This window comes from Xiphophorus maculatus, chromosome 13 (genome assembly GCF_002775205.1).
Source record: "Xiphophorus maculatus strain JP 163 A chromosome 13, X_maculatus-5.0-male, whole genome shotgun sequence".
NCBI classification, from domain to species: Eukaryota; Metazoa; Chordata; class Actinopteri; order Cyprinodontiformes; family Poeciliidae; genus Xiphophorus; species Xiphophorus maculatus.
This window is the reverse complement of record NC_036455.1, coordinates 27878558-27894489: the sequence shown is the minus strand read 5'-3', so window position 1 is coordinate 27894489 and position 15932 is coordinate 27878558. Positions and strand designations below refer to the sequence as shown.

The window sequence follows — 15932 nt, the reverse complement described above, 5'->3', positions numbered from 1 at the left end:
AATGTAAAGGGCTTCGGCCTGCTTCTGTAATCTGATCAATTCACTGCTCAGTGGGAGGAATTGATGGTTATGTCATTACAGCCTTACCATGGCCATTAGCTTGGTCCAACTTACAGAAAAATAAGCAAGAGCTTCCTGCAGAAATGCAATGTGTGCTTGAGTGGACATTAATATACTGGAAAGAGCTCTTTGTAATGTCTGAAAATATCAGAATAGCATCAAGTATGAGGAACTAAACTGAAAAAAGGGACGAACATTGTCATTGCTGACTCTTCACACAGATATAATGTATTCATTTTATTAAAAGTTTTTTTGATAGCACTGCAGTCTGATTAAACTGTTTCTGACTTCTGACTGTACCCCCAGAACCAGAACCAAACCAAGCAGTCACTAATATGGAACAAAATTCCAGAAAACTGCAAAGGTGCTGAAATGTTGAGTTCCTTTAAATCAAGACTGAAAGTCCACTTGTTTAAAGTTGTTTTTGATTAGTAGTAACTGGAACATTTACTTGCTGTGTATTAGAGCTGCACCAATCTGATATTAATATCTGTATCATTATCAATGTTGACAAAAATTCTATATTTGGTATCGGTAACAATGTACCCAACCTATAAGGGCAGATCTATTCAGTCTAATTCTATGCTTTGTGCTCTGAGTGAAGTCATGCTTTATTATTTATTTTACATTATATTTAGAGTTCCTAGTTGCTCTTTCTGGACCATTTAAAAGAAGATTTGTTGGAGTTTAATTTTACATTTAACCAAAGTAGTCAACCTACAGATTTCATCAGTCTCAGTTTCTTTATTATTTTGTTTTACACTGGCTGTTCTGCTTCTAATTGCACTGACTGAACAAATTAAAGTTATGTTATTTTTATATGTTGCGCTTTATTGACGCAGAGCTATCAAAATAATTTTTTTCTTTAAAAAAGATGCACTTTAAGTCAATTCAATACTGTTTTTCTGTATTTTATTGGTATTGGCCGATAATAAAACTTAGATATCTATATTGATATCAAAAGTGAAAAAGTGCACACTATGTTTTTGACATAGTGTGCACTATGTCAAAAACAAGTTTATTGCTTGCAATTGCAAGCAAGCAAGTTTATTGCTTGCTTCATAATTTGGTTATTGTGTGATGTTTTCTTGATGTAAAGCACTTTGAACCACCTTGTTGCTGAAATGTGCCATGCAGATAAACTTGACTTTACTTATGATATTATCAGATGAATCAGGAGGGATGAATCAGCCAACAAGACAAGTCCAATTTTCTTTTGGATCAACTGAGACAGCTGCTGAGATGAGTTGAAACTTCATTCAGTCATTTGTTCTCTACTTTCCCAAAAATTGAAGAACCAACACTTTTGACAAGTATTACACTGTGGACGGTTCCGTGTGACGGATATCGGACAGATAGACCCTTTCTCCGGTCAGGCTTTACATCACTGCATGTGTAAACAGACGCAGCGGTAAAGAAAAGAATTACTGTCTAATCTTTTGCAAACGCAAACCAAACAGTGGCCTTGCCCTTGCGTCTACTTTTCCAAAGCAGCGGTACGGGTGTAACGGAGTGTGTTAATGAAAAATAGATGTCACTGAGGTGTTGGTTTGCACCTCGGCTTGAGCTCCTTTAATAACAACAAAATGTTCGGGGCTCAAACAGCTGCTGTCGCCAAGCAGCTTTCAGAATTGATTAAACTAGACTCCCTGATGTCTCGTGGGTCTTTTACACCTCTGTTTTGGTCTTCAAATGAAATAGAGTGACCCTGCCTTTTTCACACAACATGAATTCTATCTTTCCAAACTGGAAAATGCATGAAATGATGAATGTAATGTTTTTGAATGACGTGCTTTGTTTGCACGAGATGCTTTCTTGGTGTCAGAAGGCTAAAATATCTGACATTTATAAAGAGAAATTTATACAGAACTAGCCAAGCAATCAGGAGTCACTGAAACCAATTTCTATGTTCAACTCACCACATTAGCTGCGTTTCCATTGTCCATACAACTGCAGAATTTCATATTTCGAAAAATAGATTTGCTTAAAGGAAACACGTCAAACACGCATTTTTTGATTTAAAGAACAATACAATGAGGTGGTTTTCCATATCGAAGTTGGTTTATGTCACAATAAGTAATTATTGAGTTAAAACAAGCTCCTATATCTTGCTGAAAAGTCACATGTAAGTTCGCTTTGTCTCTTTTCAAGTGTAGTAAGACATTTGCACTAGAAGCTGGACCAAAATTGCTTTGTAAGATTTAGTGTTTTTGCAGTGAAGTAGGTTCTACAAAGTGCTAACTGAGGAGCAAAGACACCTAAAGGTATAAATAAACACTTCAAATTAACAAATCAGTGGTTAGCACACAACAGTGTTAGCCAGCTGATGAAAGGCAGCCAAACATGAGGTGGTTCACGTTAGAGCAGAATTAGAAACATAACATGTCCCATGATGACCGCAGTTTTTCTGTAGCTGCTCCCAAGCTCTGGAATGACCTTCCCTGGACATTACACTGACCCCTGAACTTTCTGATTTTAAATCCATTCTTAAGAGCCATCTCTTTTCTTTGGCATTTGACACAATCTGAGATGTTCAAAGTGCTCTGAACATAAAAGGGTTTTGTAGTTTGTGTTGTGTTTGTTTTTATAAATCATAATATAGGCTAATATACAGTAGGTGTAATGGTATATGCAGTGTGTTTGTTTTCTGCTTTTATATACCATGTTCTCCACACGAAGCTCGTAGGGCATCGGGTTGTACACCATCAGCTGAACTTCACAAACGTCTCCTTGAACCCACTGGAAATCTAGGAATAGAAACGAAACAAAACAGTCTCAACTTTTTTAAAACGTAGAACAAATGTGTCAGTATTTCAGCTTATGTTGCTCTTATGACTGTTTGTTATAGGGATGAAGCAGTTTTCAGTTTTAATGATCACCATTGTATGATTTTATACAGATTTCTATTTTTAATTTTTTTTTTTTGCTTCAGAACAAACAGACCAACCAAAAGCATCAAGTCTTCTTTAGTTACATTTACTCAGTTACAATGACTTTGGTAACTTTTTGAAAAAGAAACTTTTAGAAGTAGTTTAACTGCAGCATACCTCTACTCGTGGTTTCTACTAAACGTGTTGAGTTAAACGAGGAGGTTTTGCATTCAATTATTAGTTCTGTTTGAAAAAGGTAAATTGCAACAGGGTAAAACTATACTGATTTTCATTTACAATGAAAAAAAAAAAGAAACCCAAGGAAGCACCGTTCGACGGTATTGTATTTGCAATTTTTTGAAGGTAAATTGAAAACTTCTGTTGTACGGAGAAGATATTAAGCCCCGCTGTAGGTTTTCCTCCATTTCTAAATGTTCCACATTCTCGTACAGTTGGACGCTCCGTTCGCAGTAATCAGACTTGCAGAGAGGGCCTAAAAAAAATACCATCTCGAACCCTGGAAGGGAAGGGGATTTATGGAGGGCAAGCTGCAGCCATGGCCCCAGGGAAATTAGGCCAGTTTAAAGAAAGATATCTATAATATGACTGTCTGGAAAGCTCCATATTACCGCAGGTCTAGCTTGCAGGCATGCTCTAGCAGCTGGCCAATTAAGTGTGAAATGCACCAAAAAAAAAAACTATAAAAATACTTTGTTGGCATCTCATTTGTGCATCATAACTCTCCAAGTTAGACCTAATATTCAGGAGTAATCTTCAAAAGACTTCAGCTTCATGAAACATCCTCACAGAGAGCGATAATGGTAGCCATCCATCATGGCTGTTTGATTGGGATTCCTTAAAGAGCGAATCATTTTGTCAAAGAGCCTCTAACACGATCTTAAAATGATGTTTATGGTGAGAGAGTGAAGTGGGGGGTGTTTACTGAAGCTACTGGACCCTGCAGAGAAATGTTCTGTAAAACTATCAGCAGTATTAATGTGCCCATCTCAATAATAAATCATTTACGCACACAGGGCGCAGAGACCGACGCAAAATCCATGCGTGGAAAATGAAGCGGCTCCACAACACGACAAATATCTATTAAACAAACCAAAACGCCAGCGCTTGGGCCTGGCTGACTCTATAGAGTCATGACAAATTTAAGTTGGAAAGATTTGAAAAAAATATTCAGCACATTTTGCAAATGGCCAAAAAATGCACTGTGTATTTATGACAGTCGGAGATTTCAATGTAACTGACATTCTTACATTGGAGATTGGAAAATGGAATAGAATAGAATTCAACTTTATTGTCATTGCACTGTCACAAGTACAAGCAACAAGATATAGTTTGCATCTATCCAGAGATATAAATATTTATTTACAGATGTACAAGACTATTTATTTATTGGAGTTCCATCATTCCTAAAATGGAATAATGGAACTCCAATAAAAATCTGCAGAATCTAAAAATTGTTTAAATTGTTCTCCAATTCAGAATAAAAGATTAAAACCTAACAATCAAAGCAAAATATTTGTTACAAATATCAGAAATGTCACACTGACTTTTCAAGCACATATTCATGCCAAGGTAAGGCAAGACAATTTGAATAATATGTCAAAAAACAAGGCAATACGAAGTACCTTACATGATATAAACATCAGAGAAAACATTATGTTTCAGTGGTATAACTGCATCATTAACTGTAAAAACTACAACTAATGATGTTCCAGTTTTTATTAATCAAGGGCAGCTCTAAACAAATGGGTTGTAAAACTTTATTTAAAGGAAATTGGTTTTTCAGCTGTTTTGTAGTTTTCTGGAAGCTTGTTCCAGATTTGTGGTGCATAGAAGCTGAATGCTGCTCGTCCATGTTTGAGTCTGGTTCTTTGAAGCCTGTGTCATCAGTTTGATAAAAGATAGTAATCCCAGAAACATTATTCAGATGATAAAAGACCAATTTTGTAACTGTCTTTATGTGTCTCTCAAGGTTCCGATCTGAGATTCTAGTTGTAACAACTAAAGTTGTGTGCCGACTCTGGATGGTTCTTCTTTCGGTCCAAAGTCAATAAATTTTGTTTTGTTTCTGTTTAGCTAAATAAAGTTGGCACATCCACACACTGATTTGTTCTAAGCATCTACTCAATGCATAGAACATTATGTTGAACATACCTGGTGACACAACCCATTCTCACTCCCAACTCGTCATATATTGACGCATGGGACGGTCCGTCCTCGTCACATATTGACGCGCAGGGTACCCCTTTCGCGTCAATATGTGACGCGAGGTGTTTTACACTATGCCTTACCGTAATTTTTGCCCTAAACCTAACCAAATCGTTGGGTTTTGAAGGTTCGGCAGCGGTTACGAGAACCCTTCGCGTGAAAAATCCACGTAAAACATGTGACCTGCCCAAATCGTCAACATGTGACCCTGAAGGACCCTGCCCAAGTCGTCAACTTTTGACGCGAAGGGGATACCCTTCGCGTCAATATGTGACGCATGGTCAGAAATTGTCCTAACTCGTCAATATATGACGAGTTGGGAGTGAGAATGTGTTGGGTGACAACATAATGTAGAGCTGTGTATCATCTGCACAACTATGGCAACTTCAAGTTATTATTTGCAGTAATCTGAGCTACTGGGAGCATTTAGATATTAAATAGCAAAGAGCCCCAGGATGGAACCTTGGAGGTGATTTTTGTCCGCTCCAATGAGAAGTTACCAACTCGAACCAGTCGAACCAATCACTCCAACAATATGTCATAGTGAACAGTATGAAATGCTGCACTAAGGTCCAACAGAACCTGTGCTTCTTCCACAGTCTGTATTCATGTGATGTCATTGACGAGGGCAGTCTCAGTACTTACGGTGAGCACGGAAACCCGGCTGAAAGACACCATCACTGGTCATTGTTAAGAAGCTATTTATCTATTGAAACACAGCCTTTTTCAGTCACTTAGCTGATGAATGGGAGGTTGGAGATTGACCTGTAATTTTCCAACACCAACATGTCCAGATTGCCTTTTCAGCAGTGGTTTGATAACTACCGTTTTTAAAGCCGGGGGGAAAAAAACACCTGATAACAGGGATGAGTTTACAATTTCGATCCGATCAGATGCAACAACAGGCTAAACTTTCTTGAAGAAAGTTGTGGCCAAGATATGAAGAAAGCAAGGGTGTGAGAATAATTGATTTATAATTTCTTTGAAGTCTTTGTGGACGAGTTGGTAGAATCGTGCAATTTTCTCCAGATTCAACACCGGAACTGGACTGAACATTGATGTGCAAGCTAGTAACCAAATTTTCAAGATTTTCTCAGTTAAGAAGTCAGCAAATTCACTGCAGGTCCTGAGGATTAGAGTTCATGTGTTTCTGACAGCTTTGAGAGCAAAGCAACACAAACAGAGAAATTTAGCCTCACAAATCCCCGTCTATGACCACAGTCATTTTCATCAAGACAAATAATGTATGTAGCATCACTGCCATGCTTAGTGCTACTAAAATTAAGGGACACTGCAAAGTTATTACAGATATAAACAGCACTAAGTGACCATAAAAATAAAAGTCACCACTTTGAACTAATAGTTGTTCCTGCGTTTCAAGCAGAGCAGAAAGCCAAACATACTGTATATATTATATATATATCCGTCCAAACACTCAAAGGGCACATAAAGTAAAAGGCACGTCCCTGTGTGCCCGATCAGCTCTGTAATAGATAGACTCTCATCCAGGTCAGAGTAAACGGCTCGATGTACACAGTTCTTAAAGCAGTCTCAGAGCAATTACAGAGAAAAAAATCTCCTGTTTTATGGCTGCGCATCAATCTGACTCATTCTGTGACTTAAAGAAGAACAACAGATCGTTCCTGTACTGACGGACCAAAGTTACCAAACCGAACCAATAAAAGAGGAAAAATTATTAGTGTGAAGCTATGAAGCTTTACTGCCGGTTACGTGTTATAGATACGGAAGAGTTGCATGAGTCTGAGTCACCTGTTTAAAGACTTCAGAAGCTGCCAGTTGCCTCACCAGATTACTCAATCACCACAGTCACTAAAAAAAATTAATTTCTTCTCAGCTGCTTTTCGTCAAATGAAAAGCAGCTCCAGAGGCTATGAAACATTAAGGCTGATCCGGGTTATGTTTTTGGAATTATTAGCAGTTAATCAAGTCGACTATAGAAACACTTGTGAGCAGATTGGTTCCTAAGTGGTTTGTGTGAACATGTTAAACCATACAGTCACACAGCAGGTGTAATCCCTTTATTTTAGGCTAAATGAGTTTGCTTTTCTTGTTTTTGCTGCTGTAGAAGATTTTTCTCTTGGTTTTAAATGGTGTGTTGAAATCGCAGCAGGCACCAATCTAATCTTCCAGCCAACAAACTGATTCATGTTTTTATATTGCAATTAGAATACAAAAAAACAATAGGCCTTCGCAGCGCTTTGCTGCTCGGGCCTAAATACATACGAGCACTGATGATAGCAGTACACTGGGGTTTGGGGACAGAGGGTAGATGATGTACAAAGATTGTAAAAGTTAATGAAAAGCTAAAAGATTATTTCAATTAAAAATGTCTGACACAGAGATGTTGACTTGGCCGCCTAACTCACTAAATCTTTATTCAACTGATTATTTACTGTTTTTTGTCCCAACAGGTGGATTTTGGATATGAGTGGTGACTTGTAAAGATATTTTAAAAACCTTCCAGTGACGACACAAGGTTTCTGTTGCTTTTATATATGCATTGTCGCAGTCTAAGCTCAGAAAATTTGACCAATGACTTAAAACTATTAAATGTCGCTTCAGAATAGATTATTCTTGTTTGGTGTTTAAATTAAAGGGCTATTTTACCATTTCTAAATTAATCTGGACTCATTTTGAAGAATACGGATCATTTTTGAATGTAAATGTAAATAGAAATAAATGATTTTTTATTATTATTATTATTTTCTCTATCTTACAGATGTGATCTATAGAAGTCAATGAGGTAAGATTACGTTTATTTTCATAACTGATGTCAAAAAGGGTCAGAACTTAAACGTTAGTTTGAACTAGAAAAGATAAACAACCGTGGACTCCGTTGACCTTGTTTGGACTCACCTATCTTCTTGCAGCGCTCCTCTCCTCTGTTGTGCATGATTATGGGCGAGTAGATGAAGGGACTGGCGGTGGACACACTCTGTCCCAGGAGGCCTTTCACTTTGTGGGGCCGTAGACTGGTAGGCAGATTGAGCAGCTTAACCGATCTGGGTGGAAGCACAGAAATATGATTTAGCTTTGCATTTAAGCTAAAGTAAGGGGTGGTGAACTGAGCTAAACTTTGGGTTACTATTCACAGGAAGTTAGTTTGAATTTGCTTGGGTTGCATAAAATTCTGATCACATTGCTGAATATTCATGAATATTACAGAACAAAGGTTGAGATTTATGGTTGGGCTTTCTGGGAAAGGTTACAAAATCAGCAAGCAATAAAACACCAAGACACAGGCAACTTTTAAACAGTGTTTACCCAAAACTTCCACAAACAATGGACTTAAAAAAAACTCAAAGTAATGTATAATCACATCAGCCTTTAATTATCTCATTACTTCTGCTTAACTGGGTTGTTTTCCAGCTTCCTCCCACATTAACTACTTCCTGGAAGGCTTAAAACTTAAAACTCTGCATGCAGGTTCTGTCCATCACGGCTTATTGCAGATGTCAGAGTCTAGTTTTTGGGGAAAAAAAACTTTGATGAGTTATGTTGCAGATTTTCAGTCAGATGGGCCGTAAACATTCAGATTTTTATGTTTCTTTGTAGAATTAAAATTGGGCAACTGAGTCTAGTTAGTCTGCTCCTTTCTGCCATGAACAGCCTGACTTCCAGTGCGCCAGCCAACAGAAGCACTGGCACTCAAGCAGAAGAATGATGACCATGGCAAGCAGCCCATGTTATAAGAAGTACTTCAGATGTGGAGATCTGGGAACGCCTTTTGGTAATAAAAGTGTCAGGTGACAACAAAGCACATCACATTACAGCCCCTGTCTTTAGTGAAGTGTTCCAGGGCTGCTGATCTGTATGGCAGCCAACAATGAAGAAATACTACAGCAATTTAAAAGTGAGTAAAGCAGGGTAAAGCAGGAAAAATTTGAAACATTTTGGTGATGGCACAGTTAAAGTGATAGTTGGATTGGTAGAACAAAAAAAAGGGTTTTATGGTTTTTATGGCCCCTCTCAAAGTCCCTAGAAACTCTGAAAGGATAAAGTATATGGAATACGTGGCACTTATAATATCCAAACTTACTGTCACATAAACCAAAATCGTCAAGTCAAAAGTGTTTGGAGGACAAAAAAATATATGATTAAATAAATAATAAACTAGAAAATTTCTGAAGAAATTTAAACAGGGCCTACCAAAGTGTACCCGTTGGTTGGAACCTAGCATTCTGATGCTAAAAATTAGCATGCCAACGTAAGCTAAATGTACTCAATAGCATGCGGAGAGTCGCAAGCATGTTAAATAACATGGACCTGCTCCATTCAGTATGTTAAAATTAGGGTATAAGCTAAAATTAGCCAAAATGCTAGTGGAGAGGGGTATAACTAGCATGTTGTCTTACATTGACTTCCTCCATTCAGTGTGCTAAACATGGCCAATAAATGAAAAAAATAGCTCAAAAGCTCATTTTAGGGAAAAGGCCATGCTAATGCTAGTACTAATGTTAATGCACTGCCTTCTGATTTTTACTATTGCTAAAGTAAAAATCAGATGTTTACTTTGTGGCACTTGGCTACCAGAAAACACGCTCATCTCTTAGCAACAGATAAACAACAAATATTGTTATTGTTCAAAAAATATAAGATTTCCTCTGCTCTTTTTAAATACTACTTATCTTATTCTACTTAAGAATTGTGCAGTTGGTGAATTTTGGAGAAAAGTGAAAATGTTTTTTTGTCATTGAAGGTACACAGATATTGAACACAAAAGTAAAAATCTGATTTATACTACGTGGCAGTTTGTTACCAGAAAAAAACACTTATCTCTTAACACCAAATTAATAAGTAATATTATTGTTTATAAAACATAAGTTCTTTTGAAATACTGCTTATCGGTTTAGACACAACAAATTTAGAGTTGGTAAATTTTGCAAAACTAAATATCTAACGTTTACATTTTGGCCCTTAGTTACCAGAAAACGCTCTCATCTCTTAGCAACAACAAATATTGTTATTGTTCAAAAAACAATTTGAAATACTATACTTATACTTATCTTACAATGCTTAAGAATTGTCATGTTGGTGAATTTTACAGAAAATTTAAAATGTTTTCTTTTTTATTTGGTCATTGGTGGTAAATATACTATAAAACAGAAATTCAACACAAAAGTAAAAATCTGATTTAGACTTCGTGGCAGTTCGTTACCAAAGAATGAAAAAACACTCATCTCTTAACACCAAATTAATAACAAGTAATATTATTTTTATTAAAACAATATAGTTCTTTTGAAATACTGCTTATATGCTTAGACAAGAAATTTACAATTGGTAAATTTTGCAAAAGTAAAAATCAGATGTTTACTTCATGGTACTTGGTTTATCAGAAAATGCGCTCATCTCTTAGCAACAGTTTAACAATGTAATGCTCTTATTTTGACAGCCCAAAGTTATTGTCTGCTAAGGAGCAACAAGTTTCATGAGTCATAGGGAACTTTCTTTTTTCCTCTTCTGCCATCTTATCTGTATTAAATGTTCCGTCACGGTGGCGTCACTGTAGCTCTAAACTTCTGCTCAGCCCTCGTCTGTACTAACTGAGTGTTCCACCATCTCTGTAGTTCTCTACATCTCTGCTCTCCTTAGTGTTCTATTGCTTTGGTAATTAGTCCTCTCTGAAAACTGTATGCAATGCAGTTTTCAGACTGTATGCATTGCAAGGCATTTCAATTTCTCCATTGAATTACCTTGCAAAGCATTCCCATGCTCGCCTATGCATTGCTATGGCAGGCCCCAATTACCTACTAAAATTATGAGCATGCAATATTTTAATTAAGCAAATCAGATTTTCTGTATTAACAGATGAATACTTTGTTGTATTTAACATTTTTTAATATATTTAAGTAGATTTTAATTTGTAATAGTTTTGTCCCAATTTATCTGCACCTAGCATGTATGCTAGTAAGCCAGATTGGCTGAATTGTAGTTGAACTGATTGCATTTCGGCCCCCCCGACAACAAATGGCCCCCGGCTGCACTTTGGACAGTGCTGGTTTAGTTAAAGTTTTTAGTTACACTTAGAAAAACATATAACAATATAATGGTTTCACATCAGTAGAAACTGATATTTACTGATTAGTGTTTTCTTTTAAATATCTGGAATACTACCAAACTACATTTTCTCCTCTCTCTTCACACTGTTGTTTCTTACTTTTAAGCAGCTTTGAGGCACAAAATTTGAAACTGCTGCTGTGCAATATACTCAACAGGTTGTTGCTAGATAACCAAAGACTGACATAGTTAATTGATGCCACCAATCTTTCTGGGAGGTTGAGCAACTAAAGCATCTCCTCTGCCTACATCCCCCAGAATGCTGTGTGGTTCCGGATCAGAGTTCAGTAAAATTATTGAAAACTTTATTTTAAATGGATTATTAGACAATTGTTTGTTCAACATCCAAATTAAAGGCTTTTTCAAATATTTTAATGCTGCTTCAACAAAAAATGATTTTAATTGAAGGGTTTTTTTTAGACATCTTTAGCAGAGGTGCCAATTAGAAAAATGTGCTTTTGACAGTCTTACCGGACCATTGGGAGCTTAGTGAAGGGAACCGGAGGGAGCTTGAGTCCATCAGAGAGAGTGATGACCTCCATCCCACCTGGACACTTGGAGGTGTAGTTCTCCAGACTCTGGGTCACCTCTTTCTTTTCTGTAAAGTACAAACGACACAAAAATCAGCGACCCCGGCCAGAACCCTGACCCATCTGGCACGACGACTACAACACAAACATCTTTAAAATTGACCCGGGAAACCAGAGAGGACTCTGCTTCTTTTGCGGTAGAAACGAATGGGAGGTTGATGATGGGTAAGGCATTCTACTCTCAGCAAAGAGAGCGCCGACCTCGGAGGGAAACTCCAGATTTTATCGTATCATCAATACCTTTTGAGAGAACATTACTGCTCAACCAGCTGTAAAATTTGCTTTAGTTGTGCAGGGTTTAACCGCGTCCATCAATGAAAAGGTCACAGACTGAAAAAAAAAAAGAAAAACACCACTGCACTACTATTGTTTGTAGGAGCACATTTGGAAATTGCAGCCCTTTCATAAGAAAAAGAAATGCATCTGCATTATGTATGAGCTGTTTGTTCCACACAAGAGATGACCTAATAGGATAAATCGAAGTGTTTTTATATCTCTCGCCAACAGGAACAGTGGTTCAAGCAAACAAATACAAGTGCTGCTAGCAGAGACACTAAATCCTTTGGAAAAAATATGAATTGGGGGCCTGGAAGGCACAACCCCAGTTCAGGGAGAAGGTAATAAACAACGGGGAGAAGGGAGAAAAGGAAAGGAAAGGGAAAAGATAAAGGTAAAAAGTAAAATCAGTCAGAGATGGATGAAGAGACACTTGAAATGTAATCCCAGCTCAAAGTTTGTTTGTTTTTTATTCACGGCCTTGTTTTCTTTGTTTATTTTTAGCAGTAATTAATGCTTAACAACAGCAAACAACTGCGATTAATGTATTAACGCATCTATTTAAGACATATTAATGTCTTAATTTTAGACATACAAATGTAAGACTCTTTAAGAAAGTGCTGACACCTTGCTGCAAATGCACAGAAGCAATTATAGGTCAGAAAAGAAACCATTCTGATCATTTACTTATCAATTTAAGTCAAATGTTTCAGAATTAAACAAATGTAAAGAGTCAAAGGGTAATTTCAGTAAGTAGATCTCGGATTTTAAAAAATGATGCAACAATTAAAGTTAATTAAACAATCAAAATATTGCTTTAAAAAGGAGCTTCTCTGTCCCACTGTTTGCTATGATGGGTGTCCAGGAAGTGGTGACGTGAATGACACAACACATTGTTTCCCAGCACAATCCACAGGTAAATGACATCATTCATACCAACAAGGATGTGATTGATCCAGACTGCGTGGAAACGACTGCTGTGGCTACACGTCATCAAGACTGAAGCCAGTACAGAATTTCCATAAAGTGACATAGCCGGGGTATATGCAGATTTCACCAACTCAAATGTAAGACTTTTTCAGACCTCCTTAAGACCATTATCATAAAATTTAAGACCTATATCACGACAGAAATGTATAAAAGAAATGCAGGGGACCAAAACTGTGAAATTTCTGGGGTCTTTTTGTGGCTCTTGGCAACAGCTTTGTGCTTCTCATATGGCTCTCTAGGTAGCCATATCTCTAGGTAGAGAACTATATGCTAGCTGCTGATAGTTTGCTTCTTTGCTTGCTAGCTAGCTAGGAAGTATTAGCTGCTTGTTACCAGTAGCCTTAACAGCCTTGAGTCACAGAATGCAGTGAGTGAAAATGTCTGTGCACTACTCAACTCAAACTTTTGCCTTATAGAGAAGTCCAGTGAGGGAAAAAATCATTAATAAATGACATTAAACAGTCCTGCCATAATAAAATTTAAGAACTGTGAATCACGTATTTAAGACTAACTTACATTTTCCATATGAATTCAAGACATTTTAAGGGCTTAATCTTAGATAAATAAATGTAAGACTTTTTAAGACCATTTAAGGAGCACTGATGGGGTGAGTGGGTTAAAATCACCCATCTGCTCCAGTAGACTAAGAAAGTGGCTGGTTTTGTAGTGAAAACCTCTTTCTGGAAGGTTTTCACTACATGTAAAAGATGCATGTCATCAAAAGATAGGCATAGTAAACACATTTGAAAAACTTAAAACACTAATCAAATTAATGAGCTAAAAAAAACTACTTTATACAACTTGGTTAACAGTGAGAATAACTGGTTAAAATTGATGTTATAAGTAATCATGTTCTCAAATCAATACAGATTGTTTTATATAGCACCACATCAAACATAATCTTGAGGCACTTTACAAAAACGTGACTTCAATCTAACCGTATAGACAGATTCAATTTCATACGTTCCAATGTGATTTCCAAATGGATTTTTGATTTAAATCCATTTAAATCAAAAATCTGTAGGTAGTTCTTGTAGATACCTGCAGGTCTTTGACGTTGGTCTGAGGAAAAATATTCTCAATTCTCACATTTTTAGCTTTTAGATGTTTTAGGAGCTTATGCCACTGTGCATTTTTCTCATGAACTTTCTGATGAACAGTCAAATGTAAGGTAGATTATCTGATCGTGAGCCGAACACGTCCTGCTGCAGCAAAACAGCCTGAACACATAAGAGTCACAGCTCTTCTCCTGGAACGCTGCAATTGGTTTATACAAAATATGCCATCTGTCCTGGTGTCCAAATAATTCAAATTCAGACTATTTTGACTAGAGAGCATTCTCTGTGGATACCTTTAATCTAGCCTTCATGTTTCCTTGTTCTTAAGGACTAAATGTATAACCTTTAAATAGGGCAAACCTCCTTGAAAATGCTGACTAACCCTTTGCAATCATACGCACCTGATGTGATGAGTTTGTGTTTGATGTTAGCCCTTTTAAGAGTGAATAAATGTAGCGGGTGTCCAATAAATTGCATTTTGATTACATGTTAAAGAACATTTGGTGTTGTCTTCCTCTTTATTTTATCCAGGCTTTCGCTCATTCACACTTATGCAAGCACAGCGGAGCCTCTGCCCAGTCACGGTTCAGTACTTCCAGATTTGTCTGAGGAAAGTAACTCCACATTATTAACTGAAAACCCTCCTAGTCGCTGATTCGCAAACCTAAAATATTCAAAAGAAAATGCAGCTCGGGAAGCTGAAACACCCAGGTACAATGCTAATTAACACGCTTTTGGCTGACATTTGCAAAGCAGCCGATCCAGGAGCATGATTTATTTTCCTTGGCGCCGATTGAACACTGTAGATGTTAAGTTCTGCCTCAGTGCTAAGATGCTGTTTCCACTGTGCGTGTTAATGCATATTAAGGAATATTTGGTGTTTAAACTATTAAAACAGGCTGATTTTAATGATTCGCGGTTAGCTGTGGTAACCTCTGAAAATACTGTAATCAAAACTACATGTCGCAGCAACACTAATTCAAGGTCAGAAGTTTACGATTGGCCCAAAAAAGATTGATTAAAAACTGGCCATCAAAAGCAACACTGCTCCATCAAGTTGAAGGCATTTGCTCATAGGGGTAAAACTACACTCAAGCTGTTGAGCTTGCTCCTTAATATATTAAATATATCAAGGAGAGCGAAGTGATAGATTTTTGTTCCAGCAGTGCTTCTTGCTTGCTTGCTGTCCAGATAAACCCGGTGCGGCTCGTTATGAGGCTGACAACTGGAACACACAGTCCAGAAAAAGCAAAGAGACAGCTTAACAGGTACGTGAGAGAAGGGGTGCAGTATAACACTCCACATCTTTCTCCAAGTGAAAGGCTCTCATCTGCGAGTGTCGACCGTCAGGAGCAGGAGGAGGAACACTTCAAGGCAGGGTAAAAGGTTGCCGTGAATCAGATTCCCCACAAAAGAAAAAACACAAAAGAAAACAACTTTGCTTTCATCTCCGTAGCGCGTAAGAAACGACAAAAGTTTAATACATATTAAACAGACATTTAGCCATCACAAAACAAGTTTTACATTTTTGGGTGTGGGATATTTTTGGTTCAGTGGGATATTAGTGTGGGACGTGTGCGACTTATTGCTACATAGATATTTTTATGAACAGCGATGAGTCAAGCAGAAGGATTAGAGAGCCGCGATATGCCAGAGCTGCTCGGTGGTGTGCATTATTGCCCGATAAGCAGGTCAAGTAAATGATTGTTATTGTTCCACTAACAGAATTTCAGCTGAAAATGAGATCCAATAATTCGGGACACGCTGCAGACAAAGCACATGAC

The 15932-nt window shown here is 37.4% G+C and overlaps 1 protein-coding gene across 2 annotated transcripts in view; it reads right to left on the bottom strand.

The window, feature by feature from the left end:
* Positions 1-15932, bottom strand: part of trappc9 (trafficking protein particle complex 9) — a 214892-nt gene that overhangs the window by 174509 nt on the left and 24451 nt on the right. For both annotated transcript variants that reach the window (XM_023345160.1, XM_023345161.1), the window contains 3 exons: positions 11706-11832; positions 8034-8179; positions 2722-2807 (listed from right to left, as the gene is read on the bottom strand). In XM_023345160.1, the coding sequence (XP_023200928.1) occupies positions 2722-2807; positions 8034-8179; positions 11706-11832 (359 nt within the window). The remainder of the gene's footprint in view (positions 1-2721; positions 2808-8033; positions 8180-11705; positions 11833-15932) is intronic.